The sequence below is a fragment of the Macaca thibetana genome, chromosome 9 (genome assembly GCF_024542745.1).
Source record: "Macaca thibetana thibetana isolate TM-01 chromosome 9, ASM2454274v1, whole genome shotgun sequence".
In the NCBI taxonomy this organism is placed as follows: domain Eukaryota; kingdom Metazoa; phylum Chordata; class Mammalia; order Primates; family Cercopithecidae; genus Macaca; species Macaca thibetana.
In genome coordinates this window covers 63,361,035-63,384,056 of record NC_065586.1, presented here as the reverse complement: position 1 = coordinate 63,384,056, position 23,022 = coordinate 63,361,035, and the positions used below count along the sequence as shown (strand labels likewise).

At 46.4% G+C, this 23,022-nt stretch overlaps 1 protein-coding gene across 1 annotated transcript in view; it reads left to right on the top strand.

Moving 5' to 3' along the window:
• Window positions 1-23,022, top strand: part of LOC126962516 (core histone macro-H2A.2) — a 61,006-nt gene that overhangs the window by 32,541 nt on the left and 5,443 nt on the right. The window contains exons 3-7 of the mRNA XM_050803642.1: window positions 6,086-6,192; window positions 7,772-7,969; window positions 9,734-9,844; window positions 11,341-11,440; window positions 16,442-16,531. Of these exons, the coding sequence (XP_050659599.1) occupies window positions 6,086-6,192; window positions 7,772-7,969; window positions 9,734-9,844; window positions 11,341-11,440; window positions 16,442-16,531 (606 nt within the window). The remainder of the gene's footprint in view (window positions 1-6,085; window positions 6,193-7,771; window positions 7,970-9,733; window positions 9,845-11,340; window positions 11,441-16,441; window positions 16,532-23,022) is intronic.

Below are 23,022 nucleotides of genomic sequence, written 5' to 3'. Positions count from 1 at the left end.
CTCCAATGTAAGTGAGGAAAAACGGACTGAAAAAACAAGCCCCAAATTCTGCAATAGCATTTTGTCTGTGCTGACAGTAGATATAATGTAAATACAAGATGTTGAGGAGGAATTGTTTATAATCATTTTGATGATGAGAAAATGTCCTGTAATATAATACATTTTCAACTGACCAGAACGAGTAGGTCTTAAAATTGGGTTGAATCTCAGGATACCCCATGAAATCATTGTGTAACATAGACACTTGTCATTTACAGGTCATTTCCAGATAATTGGGTCTCACCACTTAACATCAAAAATTTTCTTGCCTAATGATTCTCATTTATTACATTTGTGTTTGTAAAAGATTACTTTGACCACCAGCACATGTGGTCATGCAAGTTGTACATGGCACAAGAGCACACATTTAAGGCAATATCATTCAAATCCTAGACTACAAAGATTTTTGTATTTATTATGAGAATTTCCAGCAGATGGTAGTAAAGAGTTTTGTTCTAACAAAATCCAGAAAGTAAAGCATCTTGCTGGGCATGGTGGCTCACCTCTGTAATCCCAGCTACTTGGGAGGCTCCGGCAAGAGAATCACTTAAGCCCAGAAGGTTAAAGCTGCAGTGAGCCTTGATAGCACCACTGCACCCCAGCCGGGGCAACAGAGCAAGACCCTGTCTCTAAATATAAAAAGTGTCTTGAGGCAGGAATGTCTTTTCTTTTTTTAGAGGCAGGGTAGGTCTTTGTTGCCCAGGCTGGAGTGCAGTGGCATGATCACAGCTCACTACAGCCTAGACCTCCTGAGTTCAAGCAATCCTCCCGCCTCAGCCCCTTAAGTAGCTGGGACTACAGGTGCATACCACCAAGCCCGCCTAAGTTTTGTATTTTTTGTAAAGACGGGGTTTCGCCTTGTTGCCCAGGCTGGTCTTGAACTCCTGAGCTCAAGCGATCTGCCCGCCTCTGCCTCCCAAAGTGCTGGGACCACACCCAGCTAGGAGCATCTTTTTGTAATTTGCACAAGGGTACCTATCGGGTCACCAGTGGCCATGCTGGCATGGATCTGGAGAACAACAAAACTATGGATGGGGAAACCATCTAGACACCCAATACAATTATCTGGGTTAGAAGAGAAGGGAGCTTTAACTCAGGCAATGGCAACAAGAAGGCCAAAAGTGTGTGAGATTGATGAGGCTGGATGACCCCATGTGGTGACTGGAAGGAGATCGGGAGTGGGAGAGGGAAGAATAGGGAATGGCTCCCAGGTCTCTGGTAGGAGCCATGTGTGGATGGAGCTGCCAGTTCTAAGGGTGATGAGAAATGCAGGTTTGGGGAAATGATTTTGATTTGGGGAATGTGATGTTTGCTTTACCTGTGAAGCCCCCGGGTGAGGCCATCTGGGTGATTATCATGGCAGGGCTGGAGGTGCAGATTCAGTAGTACAGGCAGGTGGGTAGAAGCTGGAGCCCTGAGTCCGAAGGGATTTTTCCCAGAAGATTGCCTGGCCCTAGCACAGCAGAAGGCACAGACAGAACCCCAGGGACGCCGCCAATCAGTGGGCAAGTGGACAAGGAAGAAAGGGCCTGGTAAGGAGACAGAGTCTTGGTCACTCTACCTCACCTGTCCCAACCCTATAATTAATGTGCTGTTTCCCATCTTCTGTGGGCTGGAATATCCACTGTTGGTTTAAATTGTATACAAAATGAAAGGACACAGACTCTTCCAAAATAATGTGTATGAGCTTTACAGTATCCATTTTGGCTAAAAAAATTATTTTTACTACTACTCAGCTGTATTCCAGATGGTTACTATTGCTAGAAGTGTGACTTCTGAGAAGTGAGGGGTTTGCCATAGAAGTCCCCACCACTTAACAGAATTATGATCTTCCCACAACATTTGTAGTAGAGTAAATTAGTGCTGTATAAATCCAGTTTTCCTATTGATTGCCAATATAAGGATTTGGCAGGATTAATAAAATCCCTAAGATCAATAAAGTCACTTAAGAATGTAGCAAACTTTTATAGTTCATGGGACTATATTTGCCATAATAACATTTGAAACTATGAATGATGATTAATGTTTTTCTTGTTTCACTTGCTTTGAATTTTTTTTTTTTTTTTTTAGGCAGGGTCTCCTCTGTCACTCAGGCTGGAGTGCAGTGGCACTATCACAGCTCACTGCAGCCTTGAACTCCTGAGCTCAAGCGATCCTCCCACCCCAGCCTCCCAAAGTGCTGGGGTTATAGGCATGAGCCCTGTGCCTGGCTAATGATTAATGTTATTACAAACATTTAAATGGTGAAGTCCATGTGTCAAGGATGTCTGGATGTTTTTAAATGGTGAAGTCCATGTGTCAAGGATGTCCGGACTAAACATCTGAAAGAGATAAGAACTATTTGATGTAGATTTTCTGTGATGTGTTATCTTTTTCTCTCTAAGTTTAAAAAAAAAAAAAAAAAAAAAAAAGTCCTACCACTGCTTTTGCACTAGAACACATAATCAAGGTTTTCTTTCTTATAAATTATTTCAAAAGGGTTTAAGAGCTCCGTTGCATGGTCCCCAAGCATCGTCTGCATTCCCTGAATTGTGCTGCATGCTGAGTCTCTGCCTTCAGTCTCATCCTATGCTGCATTTTATTCCTGCAGATTTTTTTGTCTGTGAATGTCTGTGCATCTGTCTGTCAAGCTGAAAATAACCTGACCTTCAGGGCTTCCTGAAGACTCCAAATAACGTAGTGCTTCCCATGAGCCCTGCCTCTTATGCTGACAGTTAATTTGATGAACTTGGGGAGGGTGCTTAATTTCTCCCTCTAAATGCAGGTAACAGGAGGCAGGAAAGTAATGATCCAGGATGCTAAATTCAATTCAGTTGCTCAGAAGCTTAAAATTGGGAGGCTCATTAACCCCCAAACCCACCTAGAAAAACGGATGAGTGGGGTGCTTCTTCCTCCCATGTGTACCCCAGAAATGAGAGTCCCTTGAGATGAGCAGGGGCAGCACACTTCCCTTCACTGTACACACTGGGGAGCTGCACATTTTCACCTAGAGCCAGAAGGCCAGCCTGCCGGGAACAGTGGCGCACGCCTGGAAATCCCAGCACTTTGGGAAGCTGAAGTGGGAGGACCACTTGAGCCCAAGAGTTTGAGACCAGCCTGGACAACAAAGTAAAACCCTGCGTCTACAAAAAAAAATTAAAAATTCGCCTGGCACGGTGGCACAAGTCTGTGGTCCCAGCACTAAGGAGGCTGATGGGGGAGGATCACTTGAGTCCGGGAGGTTAAGGCTGCAGTGAGCCATGATCACATTGCTGCACTCCAGCCTGGGTGACAGAGGGGAGATCCTGTCTCAAAAAATAAAGTCTATTTGAAAGCTTTATAATTCCATTTTCTTTTCTTTCTTTCTTTCTTTCTTTCTTTTTTTTTTTTTTTTAAACAGAATCTCACTATGTCACCCAGGCTGCCATGTGGTGGCAGGCTCCACCTCCCAGGTTCAAGTGATTCTCCTGCCTCAGCCTCCCAAGTAGCTGGGATCATAGGCACATACCACCACGCCTGGCTAATTTTTGTATTTTTAGTAGAGACAGGGTTTCACCATGTTGGCCAGTCTGGTCTCGAACTCCTGACTTCAAGGGATCCACCCGCCTCTGCCTCCGAAATTGCGGGGATTGCAGGCATCAGCCACCATGCCTGGCAACTCCATTTCCTTTTAATGGGCATTCTTTTGAAGAGAAAGCAAGGATTGGGAAACAGCCTGAAAGCAGCAAGCCTGATTATCTAATACAGCACTAATTTCATTTTTCCAATATAATCCGTCGGTTCACAGACAGCATTAATTTCAAATACCCTATCCCACTGTCCCAACAAGCATGCTCACACTTCTCAAATTTTAGTGCCCCAATCTTTGATTCAGAAAACATGGTCACTGCATAAATGAATAGTTGGCAAACACAATATTCATTGCTTAATAATCTGGAAAAGACGTGAGAATGAATTTATGGTGATTTAGCACTTTTCTTTATGGAAATGCCTATGAATATTTAACTGTAATGTTTATTTTATTCTAATTCATTTGTTAATCACATGTGATTAGTTAATACGGCATACTTATGCCAAGTTTTTGTTATTGTCGTATATTTTATGAATGATAGCAATTTCATGTGCTCTTTTATTTGAAATTAGATTGATTGCAAAGACTCATACAAAGTCGTCTGTTAATTTTAGGGCTTAGTATTTGTGCCATTGTATCAGCATATCCTCCCAGCACATACCCACACGCACACACACACGCATGCCTGCCTGCACACTCACACACACAATACATTCACGCACACGCACACACGTACACTTTCCCCCCTCATTATCAGTGAGACAACACATTGACACATTGCCTCTAGGTTTCCAAGGGAAGGAATTTTTCTTTAAAGCCTCATTCATACTTTTGAAGGCAAATTTGATTTAGCGGAACATCCTTCTAAAATTGAAGAAGAAAGAAAAGTAACAAAACAAAACAGAAGAGGAAGGGGGAAAGCATATAGATAGTAGAAACCAATTCTACAGATTTCTTTTTTTACCCCAAAGTTTTAATAGTATGTGAAATAGCTTTAGGAAAATTTCTTCTTATCAATTTTTTCACATTTGCCAAGTGGCATGTTTGTTAAAGTCAGCCATGCTAAAGTTTTGGGGAGTACGTGGAAGACCCCCTGGGCTCAACATGCTTTCCTACACAGGTCTCGTGGCATTCCCTTTAGGAATTCACTTTTCGGGTTAACCATTTCCTCATCCCACAGTATAAGTCAGTCCTTCAGTCCACTTTTCTTTTAGGACAGGAAAGACCTAGGGCATTGAGCAAAGAGGAAAAGGAGAGTCAACCAGGCGCAGTGGCTCACGCCTGTAATCCCAGCACTTTGGGAGGCCAAGGCGGGTGGATCACCTGAGGTCAGGAGTTCAAGCTCAGCCTGACCAACGTGGTGAAACCCCGTCTCTACTAAAAATACAAAAATTAGCCAGGCGTGGTGGTGCGCGCCTATAATCCCAGCTACTCAGGAGGCTGAGGCAGGAGAATCGCTTGAACCCAGGAGGTGGAGGTTGCAATGAGCCGAGATCACGCCACTGCACTCCAGCCTGGGCGATAGAACAACTCAACAAAAAAGAAAAAAAAAAAAAAAAAAGGAGAGTCTAAGAGAAGTCCAAGTGGGTACCCAGAACAGACTTTACCTACATCACTATTCTCTCTATCAGAGATGGCCCTGCTCCCCACAGACTGAGAGGAATTTATGTTGTATAGTAGGATTCTGTATTGGTCAGGATTCACTTCTGTAGACAGTGGCTTCAACAAGAGAGTTTATTTCACTCTCATACAAAGGAAGTCTAGAACAGACAGTCTAGATTGGTAGAGACTCAATTTCCTTCTATGCTCTTGCTCTAGCATGCACAACTTCCTCTTCTTGGTCAAAGATGGCTGCTCACATTCCAGCCATTGTGTCCTCAGCCCACCATTAGAAAGGAGAGAAGGGCACAGCCCCTTCCTTGATGGACACTTCCCGGAAGGACCAGACAACACAACAGCTTGCCTTCTTTGGCCAAATATTGGCCACAGAACCACACTTATCAAGGGGAATATAGTCTTCCTGCAGTTATGGGCTTGGCAAAAAAAATCAGAAGTCCTGTACCAAGGAAGACGACGAAAAGGGAGAACTGATGCTGAGGGATAACCAGGAGGCTTTGCCACAGGATCGGATGACATCTTGCTAAAATAGCTTACTTCTCTGTGACCTTATTTTTTCTTTTTTAAAATGTTTTAATTAAAAATTTTTTTTTTTTAGAGACAGGGTCTCACTGTGTGCCCAGGCGGAGGTGCAGTGGCACAATCATAGCCCTCTGCAGCCTTGAACTCCTGGCTGGGCTCAAGCGATCCTCCTGCCTTGGCCTCCTGAGTAGCTGGGACTAACTTGAGTTCTCTTATGCTTCCTGGATTTCTTTCCAGGCCGAGACATAGAAATCACAAATGAATAAATGTGATCAAACTTGAAGGCCATTTCTAAAGAAAAGCTTTAGCTTGGACCCCATTCTGTGATTGCCTGTTAATGCCTCCTTGTAATTTCAGCGGAAATTCTAGAATTGGCTGGGAATGCCGCGAGGGACAACAAGAAGGCCCGGATAGCCCCGAGACACATCTTGCTGGCAGTTGCCAATGACGAGGAGCTCAACCAGGTATGTCTGAAGCATTGAGGGAAGCCACAGAATGGGTTTGCCAAACATGTTAATGTGTGGGCCTGGGTGGTGGCCATGAGTCACTCCCACTGCAGTTCCCAATTACCTTTATACAAAAAAAACTCAGGCTATATAAAAGAACAAATTCTGCTAGCTCTATCATTAAGATTCAAAATAAAATTGCTTCTGGCATAGATCTCATTGTATATTCTAGGTCTTATCAGACCTTTCTTTCCTCTTTAAAGACAAGTTCTGTGTGTTGCTGAGGAAGGTGTGGCACAAATGTTATTCTCTTCACTTTCTTCACCCAAACTTAGCTGACAATTTTTTCTGATGAAGGCAGAAGACTTTATATTTTAGAGCTGACCTTTTATATTCTGAAACTGACCCCAAAGTCAAGTGAATAGCCCCTCTTCACCCACAGTATATGTAAGGTGGTAGTAAATAGTATAAGAATTTTTATTTGTTTCTTTTCATTTATCTTTATTTTCTAATCTCATTCTTCTCAAAATATAGTGAAGAAGCCTTTTTTATGGCCAATCCGTCATGGACTGATAATTTCCAAAAATGTAATAAAAATTATTAGAAAAATTAAAAAGCAAACTACAAGCCATAATTTTTTGTTATCAGATTCAACAGATACACAATAACTGTCAGTTTGCTATGAAAGTTTCTAGATGCTTACTATACTTCTCTTGTCACTGATGGGTAACTGCCAGTTCATGGGTGAGCCATGGTCGCAGACCACGTTTGGGGTAGTGTTGGTTTCGAATCTGCTGAATATATTAGTGGAGTAGTACATGTCTGTTCTTTACTGATAAATTAACTTATATTGATTGGGAGGAGCATGGCCAGACGTACTTTACTGATGGAATCTATGTGCAAGCTTGTGGAGACGACTGGTTCGTCATTAACTGAGTCTAGTCTTTGCAATGACCTTTGAACCTCATTTTCTCAAGCTGCGCTCCCCACATGGGAAGCTCTTTATCCTCTGTTGTGCCTGGAATTCCAGAGCCCTGGGCAACATCCCTGGTTTCAACTTCTATATCCCTTCTATTTTGCTTTGCTTTGTTTTGCTTTCTGTACATCACAGGATGCCTTGTTTAACCTACAGAGAAATGCTCTACAACTGAAAGTGGGAAAAGCCAATTAAATGGTGTATTATGCAGTTTCTTTAGGAGAGCGGAGGCCACATTTAACAGTTAGAACTGTATTAAATCCAGGCCAGGCGCAGTGGCCCACGCCTGTAATCCCAGCACCTTGGGAGGCTGAGGCAGGTGGATCACCTGAGGTTAGGAGTTCAAGACCAGCCTGGCCAACATGGTGAACCCCTGTCTCTACTAAAAATACAAAAATTAGCTGGGGGTGGTGGCAGGTGCCTCCAATCCCGGCTGCTCAGGAGGCTGAGGCAGGAGAATTGCTTGAACCTGGAGGCGGAGTCTGCAGTGAGCCAAGATCTCGCCACTGAACTCTAGCCTGGGTTATAGAGTAAGATTCTATCTCAAAAAAAAAAAGAACTGTATGAAATTGAGAACTAGCTGGCTGTTTGCTACATGAGTGCATGCGTTTCTCTCTTCAGCTGCTAAAAGGAGTGACCATCGCCAGTGGAGGCGTCCTGCCCAGAATTCACCCCGAACTGCTGGCCAAAAAGCGAGGGACCAAAGGCAAGTCGGAAACGATCCTCTCCCCGCCCCCAGAGAAAAGAGGCAGAAAGGCCACGTCAGGCAAGAAGGGGGGGAAGAAATCCAAGGCTGCCAAACCACGGACGTCCAAAAAGGTGAGCCGAGGCTGCATGTCCTGAGCCAGGCACTCCCACTGCAATGGTCTGAATGTCTGTGTTCCCCCACAATTCATATGTTGAAACCTAACCCCAGGGGCATAGGATTACGCGGTGAGGCCTTTGAGAGGTAACTAGATCATGAGGGCGGAGTCCTCATGAATGGGAACAGTCCTCTTATAAAAGAGGCCTGAGGGAGGCAGAGGGACCCTTCTGCCATGTGAGGACACAGCTAGAAAGCGTCATCTACCAGGAAGCGAGCCCTTGCCAGACACGGAATCTGCCTGCTCCAAGGACTTCCTGCCTCCAGAACTATGAGAAACAAGTTTCTGGGCCAGTCACAGTGGCTCATGCCTGTAATCCCAACACTTTGGGAGGCCAAGGCAGGAGGATGGCTTGAGCCCAGGAGTTAGAGGCTGCAGTGAGCCATGATGGTGCCACTGCACACGAGCCTTTGTGACAGTGCAAGACCCTGTCTCGGAAACAAAAAAAAAAAAGAGAGGTTTCTGATGTTCGTGAGCCAGCCAGTCTATGGCATTTTGTTAGAGCAACCCAAACAGACACTAAGACACCACAAGTTTAAAGATGGAACAATGACGGCGTAGCAGGCACCTCTGAAGGACCAAGGACTCTTGCAGCTTGGTGCCGGAAGAAAATGACAAGAACGTACAGGTAAAAGAAGAAAGGGCCTTTGAGGTTAGAGCTGAAATCATCAAACAGGGTCTTCTCTAGGTTTCCAAACCCTAAGCAGGGATGGTTTTCAGATCCCTTTTACTACCCCCAGCAAAATCTGAAGTGAGAGACGGTAGCCGGGAACCTGCGTTGTAGGTCTCTGCAGAGCTCCGTATTACCTTCCAGACAGCCTCTAGTCTCCTGCAGGCGTTCCTTGAGTTCCACCAGTGGAATTTCAGGTGTTTGGGATAGCTTGATAATGCTAGGTAGCTTAGCTCAGAGATGCCACTGATAGAATAATGTTTTCCTATGTTGCCCAGTACAGTGACCACTGGTCACACGTAGCTTTTTTTTTTTTTTTTTTTTTTTTTTTTTTAAGAGACAAGGGTCTCACTCTGTCACCCAGGCTGGAGCGCAGGAATGCAGTGGCAAGATCATAGCTCACTGTAGCCTCAAACTCCTGGGCTCAAGTGACCCTCCTGCCTCAGCCTCCGAAAGCATTGGAATTGTAAGTGTGAGCTAAAGCACCCAGCCAAGGCTATTTAGATTTGAATGAAAACTAAATCAAATTTAAAATTCAGCTCCTTGATTGTACCAGTCACATTTCAAGCACTCAGCAACATCATTGAGGATCAAAACAGAATATTTCCATGATCACAGAAAGTTCTATTGGACAGCCCTGCTATAGAAGTTGTGGGCGTTTCATTCCACACTGCCTCTGTGCCCCGAGAAATCCTGGGGAGAAAGAAGGCTAAGCAATGGGCTATCAACGGCCCCACCCGGCTCCAGTGCTTGTTGTCCTGAGCTGCAGGCATTGAAACGAGCAAGGACAACGCACTGGTGGTGCACAGGGGTAGGTGAGGACTGTAGGTACGAGTGAGCCCTTCAACACACTTCCTGTTTTCCTATTTTGGGGTACCCTTTTCTTATATTGCTGACTTTTGCTTCCCTCCTTCAAGAAACAGCAGAACACATCACCTAACTGCTTCCTTTCATATTCAACTTGGTGGCAGCCATGAGAAGAGCTTAATAAAGGCACCTCAGGCTTTTTCTGGATTGGTTCTCATCTGGCCTTCTGATTTTTACCAACAGTCCAAACCAAAGGACAGCGACAAAGAAGGAACTTCAAATTCCACCTCTGAAGACGGGCCAGGGGATGGATTCACCATTCTGTCTTCTAAGAGCCTTGTTCTGGGACAGAAGGTAACAAAGAGAATTGCATTGTGCTATATTAAAACACTACTGTATTTTTATAACCTACTGTTTACAAACGATGCCTCCCTTGCTCCCCAATAATGATTTTCACTGCAGTCTTGAATTATTCATTTTTAAACTAAAGAGCTGTGGCAGTGTCGGCATTGTGAGAGTGAGAATTGTTCTTTTTTGCTGAGAATTGTTAATGCTAACATTGGTCAGACGGGTAAGCATGGAGGCTCTTTCTGGTCAGCAGATAGGATGGCATTACTGGTTTTGCTGGGAATTCCGCACACCCCAGTTATTTCTACATCTGCCAAAAAAAAAAATCCATAGCTAACTTTCTAAAACAGCTTCTGAGAGGCCCATCTTACATGGTTCAATGTAATTTATCAAAGAAAGAAAATAGAAATAGATGTTTCCCGAATATCCTTGGTATTAGAAATGAATTATTTGCCAATAATTCAGTCTGCCTGCCTTCCTAGGCTTTAGAAAGAAAACAAACAGGGCTATACATTTGAACAGTCTTCAGCAACACAACAGCAGCCCAGCCAGACATGCAAATAATTCATTCCTACAAGTGTAAAGTTTACTGAGCAGACAATTTATCTACCAAGTCAACTGGGGCTGAAATAAGACACCCAAGGTAAGAGTCAGTTAATCATATCTCAGGTAGCTGGATGTTTCCATCCTGACAACACAGTAAGCCTCCATTCAAAGAATTGGGAAGAGCATGTTCTAAGAAGAGCATCGGTGTGGCTGGTTGCTAATTCATCACTGATTAAAGCAGGGAAACAAAGAGGTGGAATTTACGTCCCCTCTCTGGCCTGTTCACTGTTACATGACGATTAGCTTTCTCTCATGTAGCTAAGGGAATATAAAGGTCTCGCTCACGTGGGCCAATAGAGAATGCCCTCCATTCCACTCTACTGTGAACACATAGGGTAGCATTTCCCAACGGTAGCCCCAAGACTGTGGTCTCCAAAGGGCAAGGAAGCCAGACACCCCCAGGTCAGGATCCCAGAGCCCATTACTTCTCTCCAGCAAAGTTATTGACTTCAGAGCCCTGCCCCACTAATTTTGTGCTCCTCTAGGGAGAATGCAGGATGCTGAGGGGAAAAGAGAGAGCAAGCCCTGGGCTTCCTTGCAGGAGCTGCTCAGAGGATGCATCAGTGAAAACCAGGGCCGCCAGGGTTGGGAACCAAAGGCATGAGCTGTAAGAGAAAGAAAGAAAGGAGAGGGGAGGTCCTGTTCCTGTTCCAGGGAAGAGGAAATGGGTTCGTTGCATGCTGCCAGCCCCAGAGTGGAGAGGAAATCCGCTGAGCTCAAAGAGCTTATTGCAAGCCAGACACCTGGGAAACTGGAGGTTGTCACTCTCTATGCAGCCCCTATGTTGACATTGGGTATGAATAATTAAAGAGAATTAATGAATGCAAGTAAAATATGAGGACTTGTCAACAGGATTTTATCTTTTCCACATTCTCCACCTTTTCTTCCTAATGCAGCTGTCCTTAACCCAGAGTGACATCAGCCATATTGGCTCCATGAGAGTGGAGGGCATTGTCCACCCAACCACAGCCGAAATTGACCTCAAAGAAGATATAGGTAAGGTCCTGAGACTTCAGTAGAAGTGCCGTAGAATAGGCCACTGTTCAGGCAAGTTCTTGTGAAGCTGGTCATTGCCAACTGGCTATCCCATTGCTGGGGTCCCATGTCAAACTCTGTCTTTATGTGTAATTGAACAGCTTCACTAGAGAGAAGCTAACTTTTAATTCTGCATATATTTTTGAAATTTTTATTGGGGTATTGTGTAAAAGCAAATCATCAGCGTAGAGCTTGATGAATTTTTCTCAAAGTGAACCCCACTGTGCAACTAGCACCAAGATCCTGAAGCAGACCCTTACCAGCACCCAGGAAGTCTCCCTCGGTCCCACTCCCAGTCAGTATGTCCTCCGAGGGTAACCACTGTCCTTTCTTCTCAAAGCAGAGATGGGTTTCATCTGTCTTGAATTTTGTAAAAATGAAATCTTGTCCTCTTTTGCTCAACTTAGTATTGTGAAATCTATCCATGTTGTTATGACTGTACTCATTCATTTTCCTTGCTCGTAGTATTACACTCTATAAATATATGACAGTTTATTGATCTATCCCACCACTGATGACATTTGGGGTCGTTTCCAGTTTGGGCTATAGTGAATAGTGCTACTGTAAATATTGTTGTACATGTTTACATATATCGTAAGCTTAAATATTGAGAGTGCTATTGATAAAAGGGAAATGGACATCTAGAAAAAATTAGGTTGTCCATTAAGCTATGAGCACTGAGTTATTTTGCTTGTGGTTTGCCACCTGTCCCACGAGTGGCAGAGGGAGCTATTACTAGCCAGGGTGGAGGAGCTTGGGAGGGTAAGCTGTTACGGGCGCTGGAAATAACAGCATGCTAACAGTCCCCGTCCCATCCATTTTTACCAAGCAGAACTGCCTTAAATTCTCCATGGAAAGGGTAAAGTAAGCAAAGAAGGGGCTTTGTCCCTAGGGTACAGGGCTTGCCTGTGAGGGAGGCAATTTGAGGTAGATGCTAGTAGTTCAGCCCTGGGTGGTAGCACCGGGGGCCCCTGGCAGCTGGACTTACTCAGGGCTTCCTCCTGGCATCAGAGGCCACTTGCTGTGCTGAAAAGGAGACAGGACAGCTCTGGGAAAAGTCAGCATTACAGAGAAACAAGTCTCCTTCCACGCTCCATGGAAGGACGCCCTCTAGTGGCCTTCATCTGGAGCTTTTTTAATAGGTGTCCTGCCTCTCACTAACACATTGCAGTGTTCATACTTTACACATTTCTATAGTAATGAAATTTTTATGTAAGAAAAACAATATGCTTCTTTTTTTTAATTGGCATGGTGGCAGAGTATAAAGAGCACTGGTCTGAGAGCAAAAATCCACGCTCAGATTCCAGCAGTGGATTCTAAGGCCAACCTCTTCAGGGTCTTGTGAGGAGAAATGGGCTAAAGGCAGCCAAGTGGTTAAGAGGGCAGGTTCCAGGTCAGCCTGCCTGGACTGTCCCGGCTTTTCTGAATTGCTTCCTAGCTGTGTGACCTTTGGCAGGCTTCTAAACCTCCCTGAACCTCTGTTTCCTCCTCTGTAAGGGAGGATAGCAATAGTACCTGTCCCATAGGGCTGATGGGGCCTGGCACAGTGCTGGGCTCCTAGGCACTTAGTAATTGACAGTTGTTTTGTTGCTGCTATGTTAGGAGGAGTCCCTCCCATTATGATTCCATTCTCCACCACCGTTACCCAAACTAATCATCCCAACAGACAAGGCCCTGCCTTAATCTTTTCAAAACATTATGTTATTATGGGAAAAGTCAAGCATAAACAAAAATAACAGAAAATTATAATGAAACCCTACTCAATCAGATGCAGTAATCACCACCCATGGCCACCTTTGTTTCAACTTGTACCCCCTCCACATACTTGCCGAAGTCATTTTATCTGTGAATATTTCACAATGACTTCTAACAGATAAGGGCTGTTTACTAACAACACAGCCACAATACCATTATTGTACCTTTAAAAAGATAGCAGTATCAACAAATTACCAGTGTTCCAATTCCAGTTACATCATAAATGTCAAGTTTCTTAAACATTTGTTTAAGCCAGGCACAGCGGCACACTCCTGTAGTCCCAGCTACTTGGGAAGCTGAGGCAGGAGGATTGCTTGAGCCCAGGAATTTGAGACCAGCCTGGACAATATAGTGGGATCCCCATCTCTTATAAAAAAGGGGGGCCCGAGTATGGTGGCTCATACCTGTAATCCCAGCACTTTGGGAGGCTGAGGTGGGCGGACCACTTGAGCTCAGAAGTTCTAGACCAACCTGGGCACATGGCAAAACCCCATCTCTACAAAAAAATACAAAAATTAGCCAGGCATGGTGGCACATGCCTGTGCTGCCAGCTAAGGTGGGAGGCTGAGGCGGGAGGATCACTTAAGCCCAGGAGTTCTAGGCTGCAGTGAACGGTGATCACGCCACTACACTCCAGTCTGGGCCACAGAGTACACAGAGTGAGACCCAGTCTCAGAGAGAAAGAAAAAGAGAAAGAGAGAGAGGGAGAGAGACAGAGAGAGAGAGAAAGGAAGGAAGGGAAGGGAGAGAAGGAAGCAGGGAGAGAAGGACAGGGAGAGAAAGGAAGAAAGGAAAGAAAGAAAATTTGTTTATTTGATTTTGGATCCAAATCAGTCCACGCACTGCAGTTGGTTGATAAGTCTCTTATACCTTAGGTTCCTCCTTCATCTCTTTCTTTCTTATTTCTTTGCAATTCGTTTGTTGAGGAAGCTGGGCCATTTGTCCTATGGGGTTTCATGCAGTCCGGATTTTGTGGATTACATCCTCCTGGCATCATGAAACATGTTTCTTTGCTTTTTTATAACTTGGTGGTTGGATCTAGAGGTTTCATGAGGTATAGGTTCGAAAACTTTGCCAAGACTCCTTGGTGAGTGGCGAGCGCGCGTGCCTGGAGGCGTGTCGTGCCTGGTTGTCTGTCTTGGTGTGATGCTGGGGCCACTGATGCCTCTTCTCTAGATTCCGCCATTTGTTAGGAGTTGCAAAGCTGTGGTATTCTCATTCTAGCATTGCTCCTTTCCTTTTTGGGAATGCTTCTGTAGAGAGAAAAATACCTCTCTCTTAAAAGTCTTCAGTGAGGAGGGTGGATTCCCCTTGCCTTCTGCACATTCCCATTTGGCCCTTGACCTGAATGCAGAGGGCATCAGTATAGACCTAGTCCTCTGCTTCTCAACATGAACTGGCTACCAGCCTCGGTTACCCGGCCTTCTTCAGGCTTCTGGACCCAATAGATCAACAGTGCCCAGGAATCGGGGGGCCAGAAAGGAGCCTCAGAGGCGCTGGGTATAATGCACAATCACCATTTCTCAGTTGCATCATGGAAACCCAAGCACATTAATGAAGAAATCCCCTCTGCACGCCCTCCCCAGTGGACAGTGACCACTGGAATAGACACTTGTCCTAAACGATCTGCACAATGTACTGTGGCTCTCCACGTATACTTGAGGCTCGAGTGTGGAGTGGGGAAGCATCACCACCCAGGCCCTGGGGAAGACTCTGAACTGAATCATAGTAATAGTGATGATTCATAAAGAGAGAGCTGAGATTGCAGTGAGCTGAGATCCGGCCACTGCAACTCCAGCCCGGGAGACAGAGCGAGACTCCGTCTCAAAAAAAAAAAAAAAAAAAAAAAAGAGAGAGCTGAGACTTGCCCCAGACATCCAGATCACCAAGTTCATTCGAAGATGAAAACACCTGAAAAATACTCTGCTGCCCCAAAGCCGTTGTCCTCCCAGCCTGGAAAAAACACCCATGCCGTCTCAGAGACATGAGAGCTGGATGCGCTGGTACACACACAGACGGGGTTCCTGCGGCTGGTACACACACAGACGGGGTTCCTGCGGCTGGTACGCACACAGACGGGGTTCCTGCGGCTGGTACGCACACAGACGGGGTTCCTGCGGCTGGTACGCACACAGACGGGGTTCCTGCGGCTGGTACGCACACAGACGGGGTTCCTGCGGCTGGTACGCACACAGACGGGGTTCCTGCGGCTGGTACGCACACAGACGGGGTTCCTGCGGCTGGTACGCACACAGACCGGGTTCCTGCGGCTGGTACGCACACAGACGGGGTTCCTACGGCTGGTACGCACACAGACCGGGTTCCTGCGGCTGGTACGCACACAGACCGGGTTCCTGCGGCTGGTACGCACACAGACCGGGTTCCTGCGGCTGGTACGCACACAGACGGGGTTCCTGCGGCTGGTACGCACACAGACGGGGTTCCTGCGGCTGGTACGCACACAGACGGGGTTCCTGCGGCTGGTACGCACACAGACGGGGTTCCTGCGGCTGGTACGCACACAGACCGGGTTCCTGCGGCTGGTACGCACACAGACGGGGTTCCTGCGGGGTCAGAGGTGGCAGCCTGTCATCTCCCATGGGGTTCCACTTGGCCTGTGTAGAAGTAAGAGCTGAGGTAGGAAAAAAAACAAAGAGTAGGGCATTCCCCTAACATCAAAGGCTCAGGGCATCTCCCGGCAGGAAAGTCCTTAGAGATTAGCCTCTCCACGTGTCTCCATTGAAAACTGAGCACCGGGTTGGGGGAACAACATGCCTGGCTGCCCTGGGCCTGTGTCTGTCCTTTGACTCAAGCACTTACAGTATGTTGATGGCACTGTGATGGGACCGGGACTTCAGAGCTCTCCACATGAGTACTAAACCTGTAGGACACAACACTAGAATCTCAGTTTTTTGTTGTTGTTTTGTTTTTAAATCATCTACAGGACTCAGGCCATGAGACCGCTTTATGGCCAAATCACCCCTTAAAAGATCCTTGATAAAAGCTTGCCAATCTAAGTCTGCTACACTGATGCCCCGAGACCCCTGCCTCCCCCGACCACTGGCAAACCAGGATGACAATTGGGAAGTTCAATTCCTAGTTTCTAACTGTACTATTTTTTTTTTCCTGGCCTACTACAAATATGTCAAACAGTGTAATTAGATTGAAAGAACAACCACAGTGGCTTCCCATTGCTCTCCTTTGCAGGTAAAGCCTTGGAAAAGGCTGGGGGAAAAGAGTTCTTGGAAACGGTAAAGGAGCTTCGCAAATCCCAAGGCCCTTTGGAAGTCGCCGAAGGTAAGTGTGGAACTAGGCTCCTGTCACCAGCATGGCCTCACCCTCCTCTCTGAGTCTCCAGCCTCACGTGCCTGATGCCTGTTCAGCTTATGAGACAAAGTATGCCATAACTAATCAGAAAGCTATTTTAGCATCTCAGGTAATTTGAGCAGGCCTATGGGGATCCTTTCAGATGTCCTGGGGACTCCAATATGTCTGAATAATTCAAGTCAATTTGCATCAGATCCCCCAAAATGGTCTAGAGCCATTGGGTGAACTTCCCGTGTGTGTGATAAAATACACATACCATAGGACTTAACAAAAATTGGAACTGTTTTTTTCTTTTTTTTTTTTTTTTTTTTTTTTTTTGAGAAAGAGTCTCACTCCATCACCCAGGCTGGAGTGCAGTGGCATCATCTCAGCTTACTGCAACCTCCGCCTCCCAAGTTCAAACGATTCTTGTCCCTCAGCCTCCCAAGTTGCTGGAATTACAGGCACATGCGACCATGCCTGGCTAGCGTTTGCATTTTTAGTAGAGATGAGGTTTTGCCATGTTGGACAGGCTGGTCTCAAAGTCCTAACCTCAAGTGATCCACCCACCTTGGCCTCCCAAAGAGCTGGGATTACAGACATGAGCCACCGCACCCAGCCACTGGAACTATTTTAAAGCGTATAATTCAGTAGCATTAAGTATTTTTACAGTGTGTGCAGCCATCACCACTACCTAGTCCAGAGCTTTGATGTCACCTCACACAGAAACCCTGTTGGGGTGATCGGACCCAACACCAGGTCGTGGGGGTGACGAAGTCTAGCGGAGTCAAAGGAATGAGAAAAGACAGTTTGAGGCAGAAAGTGGGTCCAAGGGCTGTCGCTAGTGTATGGAGGCTGCGAAGGCCCTGAGCTCTGGAAGCCCAGGCTATTTATTGGTGATCAAACAAAGAAACAGGTGGTGAGGATGCGGGGGTCGAAAGGCAAGCGCATGATCTACAGCTGTGACAATTTAGCATTTCCTTTGAAGCATCTGGAACATATTCTGCTACTTGAGATAATGGAGAGCAGGTTCTTTTAACTCAAGATACAATCGATCCTGGGAGAGCAAGGAGCCAAGGAGTCAGCAAGTCTAGACACATTCTAGAGCCATGGGCCCTGGATTCTGTCGAAGCCATGAGGGGTTTTATGCCTGGGCTCAGATTATGGTGCGTCAGGGTAGCCTTCCGCCCTTTGGCACAGAGCTCAGTGTTCCAGCCACAGAGGGTTTTAGAATCTGGACCCCGGACGTGTTCCAAGACTCTTTCACATTATGTCAGACATGCAAGCCCTGCCTCAGCTTCTCCCAACACTCAGCTTTTCTCCCAACAAACCCCCTAACCATTAAGCAGTCTTGCCCAGTGCCGCCTCAGGCCCTGGCAAGCACTAATCTACTTTCTGTATCTATGGATTTGCCTATTCTGGACATTTCATATAAAGGGGATCATGTAATATATGACTTTTCTGTCTGGCTTCTCTCATTTAACATTTTTTTCAAAGTTCATCCATACTGTAGTAGTACTTATATTATATTATAGTAGTACAAAGTCAGTACTTATATTCTTTTTCATGGCTGAATAATATTCCATTTTGTTTAACCACTCATTTGCTGTTGGACATTTGGGCTGTTTCCACCTTTGATGATTGTGGATAGAGCTGCAGTGAACATCTGTGCACACGTTTTTGTTTGAACATCTCTTGTCCAGGCGATTGGGCAAGTTTTTGACAGGTGGATCCAACCTCAGATCGGTGTTCCCACCCACACGACTCCCAATCAGTTCACTCCTTGTACCCTCAGTCAGTGCCAAGTGCTGCAGGGCTTCAGCGGAAAATAAAACCCACCGCTGCCCTCAGATGCATCACTGGGCCCCAGAGCAGGAGCCACAACCTCAGCGTAGGGGAGTGTGGGAGGACGGCAGTGAGGCTGTGAGAGCCCTTGGGGGTGGGACATGGAGGGCAATAGGAGCACTGCATGTGAGGAGACGCGGTCTTGCATGAGCAGGGAGTCTTGGGTCAGCACGTGGGAGGAGAGAAACAGCAGTCAAGATGAGGCTGGGTCTGTGGGCTGTGCGAAGGGGTCTGGACCTGACCCTACATGGACACGAGGGCACTTGGAAGTTTAAGCAGGGGGCTGTCCAGATTAGACTTGATTGTTATAAAAGTAGGGCCTGGACACGGTGGTTCATGCCTGTAATCCCAGCACTTTGGGAGGCTGAGGCAGGCGGATCACGAGGTCAGGAGTTCGAGACCAGCCTGACCAACATGGTGAAACCCTGTCTCTACTAAAAATACAAAAATTTGTCAGGCGTGGTGGCGCGCGCCTGTAATCCCAGCTACTCAGAGGCTGAGGCAGGAGAATCACTTGAACCTGGGAAATGGAGGTTGCAGTGAGCCAAGATCATGCCATTGCACTCCAGCCTAGGCGACAGAGCAAGACTCTATCTCAAAAAAAAAAAAAAAAAAAAAAAGAAAAGAAAAGAAAAAAAGTAACGGGGTCTTCTAGTCCAGAAAGAACAAGAGCCCACACTTTAAATCTCCACCCACCACTCCCCACAGGCATAGCAGTAATAGATGCAGTGTCTCTTTAAAAACTGTAAGACAGAGCCACACTCAAATATAAGATAAGCGTCCATGTAGACAGAGGCAGGAGGGCTGCAGCAGCACCTCCAGGAGGCCGCCGCCCCAGGCCTGGGCTCCAAGTCTGTAAGATGCAGTGTCGCTTCATGTATAAAGAGGGCCAGAGCCAGGCTCACTGCTCAAAGCAAGGGGCTGCATGAGACTCGCGCGGCCTTTACAGGAAGCCAAAGCTCTAGCCACCATGCAGGGCTACAACTTGTATAAAAATCTGTCTTTCTAGGGTAGCAGAAGGGAGAAGAGAGCCCTCACCCAAGCCCAGGGCCACACTGCCCTCTGACTCAATGTTTGGCTCCATCACATCCCCAATATAACCATGAGACCAAGCTCCAACTCAGTTATCTAAGATGGTGTCTGGACTGGGGGCCTGGGTGTGGGGAAGGTTCACCAGAAACTACCTGATAGGGTGCAAAGGAGAGGAAAAATAGCTGCTCTACACAGAATGAGAGGCTCCAACATACTTCTTTTTTAAATTATTTTTTAAATAGAGATGGGGTCTTGCTATGTTGCCCAGGCTGATCTCGAACTGCTGGGCTCAAGTGATCCTCCTGCCTCAGCCTCCCAAAATGCTAGTATTACAGGCGGGAGCCACCGTGCCCAGCACCAACACACTTCTAAACAGAGTTCCAAAGGCAGAAATAGAAAGTAGAGAAGCAGTATTTAAGGAGATCATAGCTGAGAATTTTCTAGGATGAAGCATGAGCCCTTAAGCTGAAAATATCAAGCACAATACATGAAAATAAATCCAAAACGTGGAGTGTTGTGGTAAAGCCTCAGAAACTGAAAAATCAAAAGAAACCTTCAAAGTCACCCAAGACGAGAGGCAGATCATTTGTGAAGAAATAATGGTTCTTCTAGTGACAGCAGACTTCTCATCAGCAAGAAAAGATGTTTGGAAACAGGAAAGAAATAGCTTCAAAGCACTGAAGGGGGGAAAAAAACTGTCAACCAAGAATTCCACATTTTGCTACGTTATCATTCAAGTATGAGGACAAAAGATGTACAATTTCAGACGTGTAGAAGTTGAGAGGCAGCAATCCAGACACTAGCTGGAAAGAATACAAAAGTCTGCACCGAGGAAATAGACATGAACCTGGAAGGAAGGAGAGCGCTGCAGGACACAATTTTCAGCTAAGACATTGGTGCAAATATGTTAGGTGTAAGAAGCCATGGCCTGGGGCCAGTGAGTAGTAGCACCTTGGTAAAAATGGAGAAGGGGAGACGGTTCACCACTGTCTAACAGCACATTGCATTTCATTTAAAAACACCATCAGTTGTATGATATATTTTTATTGTATGTACCACTAAAAAAAATTAAATTTCCAAAATAAGGTGTCTAATAGGAGGCCCCACATAAAGCTGGGGCACATTGACTATAACAGCAAGCAAGCAAGACATGAACTCACCATGCAGAAAGGAGCAGCAAATATATAGTGGGGGAGAAAAAAGCCTCACTAAAGAATTTAGCCAGGCATGGTGGCTCACATCTGTAATCGAAGCACTTTGAGAGGCAGAGGTGGGTGGATCACCTGAGGTCGGGAGTTTGAGACCAGCCTGACCAACATGGAGAAACCCTGTCTCTAGTAACAATACAAAAATTAGCCAGGCGTGGTGATGGGTGCCTGTAATCTCAGCCACTTGGGAGGCTGAGGCAGGAGAATCGCTTGAACCCGCAGGAGGTTGCAGTGAGCCATGATCGTGCTATTGCACTCCAGCCTGGGCAACAAAAGTGAAACTCTGTCTTTAAAAAAAAGGAAAAGAATTTGAACCACAAGCCAGTGCTCCTGAAGATTTGCAGCCAGATCCAGTGCAGCTCAAAACCTCAGGCAGAGAAGAGAGTGAGACATAGCCTTAGTTGGGTAGTGTCCCCAGGTGACATAGAAGGAAATGTAATTTCTTTCTGGAAGAACTCAGCTCCAGGCTGACAGCAATTCTAAGATGCTTTCTGATTTCAACAATATTAAAATGTTTAAACAAAAAAAAAGTGCATCCTAACATGGTTAAAACAGACCAACTGCAGTGCAGGCCCACCCTGTGGCAGGGGGTGGGGAAGGGTGGATCAAGAAAATATTTCAGGAGCAGAGCCAGTGAGAGGCAGTGATCTGCATGTTCAGGGAGTCAGAAGCTGGAGCTAAGGGTAGGTCCAGGGTTTCCAGGCTGACAAGCTGATGAAAAGTCGGGCCTTTCATTCTTTTGTTGAATATTTGAGCACCTGCCTGCCAGTGACTGTGGTAGGAGCCAGGCAGCAGCAAGGAATACAAAAGTGCTTCAGTGAAGACGTCATCTGGGGCAGAACCAGTTCACGTTGAGCATCTACAGTGTGTGCTGTCGGGCACAGGCATCGGGATGTGGATGTGAATGTAGGCCCTGAACGCTCCTGAACTTTACAACCAGGCGGGGACCCTAGGGTAGCACAGTATATCACAGCACAGCTGACTGCTGAATTGCATGGCAGAGGCCCAGAGAGAATGGGCGAGGGAGTCAGCGACAAAGGAGGATAGCCAAGTGTGGAGACACAGGTGTAGCCAGACCCATGTGTGCAGGGGACTGAGCCCACTGGGCATCCAGAAAGAGCAAGAAATGGATAGACTCCAAGGGGAGAGGGGCAGACCATGAAGGGAGCCTGGGAGGACTGCAGTAAGGTCAGCCTGGCAATCAGGAGCAGTTGCAGATTCTGAGTTTAAATGTGGAGTTTAAGGACCTTGACTCCAGCAACCGTATGGAGAATGGTTTGGCAGAAGGAGGGCTGGGGCCCAAAGATCATCGAGAAAGCTGTATTGGATGAGGGTGGAGATGGAGTGGGGGTGAAAATGAAGCACATGGGCCTGGAATGAGACAAGGCAGAGGAAACTGATGGTGTCTGCAGTGACAGAGAGGGAAAATGGGGAATCGGGTTTCAGGAGTGAATGGCCATTTTACTGGGCACGTGTTAGCCCTGGGGCCCCAGAAAGGTCATGAGGTGCAGGTCCCTGTTGAAAGCTAAGGAGGAAAATGGCTGGCAGATGGCTGCGTAGGAGCTAGGGCTGCAGCAGAAAGAAGAGCACTGGGTCCAGACAGGCAGGAAGAGGAGAGGCCATTGTGGGAAACTGAGGCACTGTTAAAAGAAAACCCATAGTGTCATGGAAACCAGGCATCAGCAGTAGCAGCCTCTCAGCAGAACAAGGGGCCACCCTAGAGTCCCCTTTTGCTGTGGTGACTCCAAGAACTGTGATGGCTCACCTGGGAGAAGGTTCTAGAAGCTCCCAGCAGCAGCACTGCCACCCTCAGAATGCAGGTCTTCACCAGGCGACATCACATTAGGTAAGAGAATGCCGCTAGTCATTATGTGGATAGGTGCTTATACCAAATACCAGGGTCACAACCCTTGCAATAACTTGACCCTCATCCTTGACACCTCTGGAGAACATTACAAAGCATTACGGCTATAAGCCGTGTTATTCATCGCCAGTTGCCATGAACATACTTTGTTCTGGACTGAAGTGTCATCGTGCACTACCCTGAAAGTCATTTTTTACTTGACTGGATGTTTCACATTCCAATAGGAACATATTCCTTTTATTTAAATACGACTTTTGGCTGGGTGCAATATAATCCTAGCACTTTGGGAGGCCGAGGCGGGTGGATCACTTGAGGTCACGAGTTCAAGACCAACCTGGCCAACATGGTGAAACTCCCCATCTCTACTAAAAATACAAAAAATTGGCCAAGCATGGTGGCGGGTGCCTGTAATCCCAGCTACTCGGGAAGCTGAGGCAGGAGAATCCAATCACTTGAACCCAAGAGGCAGAGGTTGCAGTGAGCCGTGATTGAGCCACTGCACTCCAGCCTGGGCGACAGGGGGAGACCCTGTC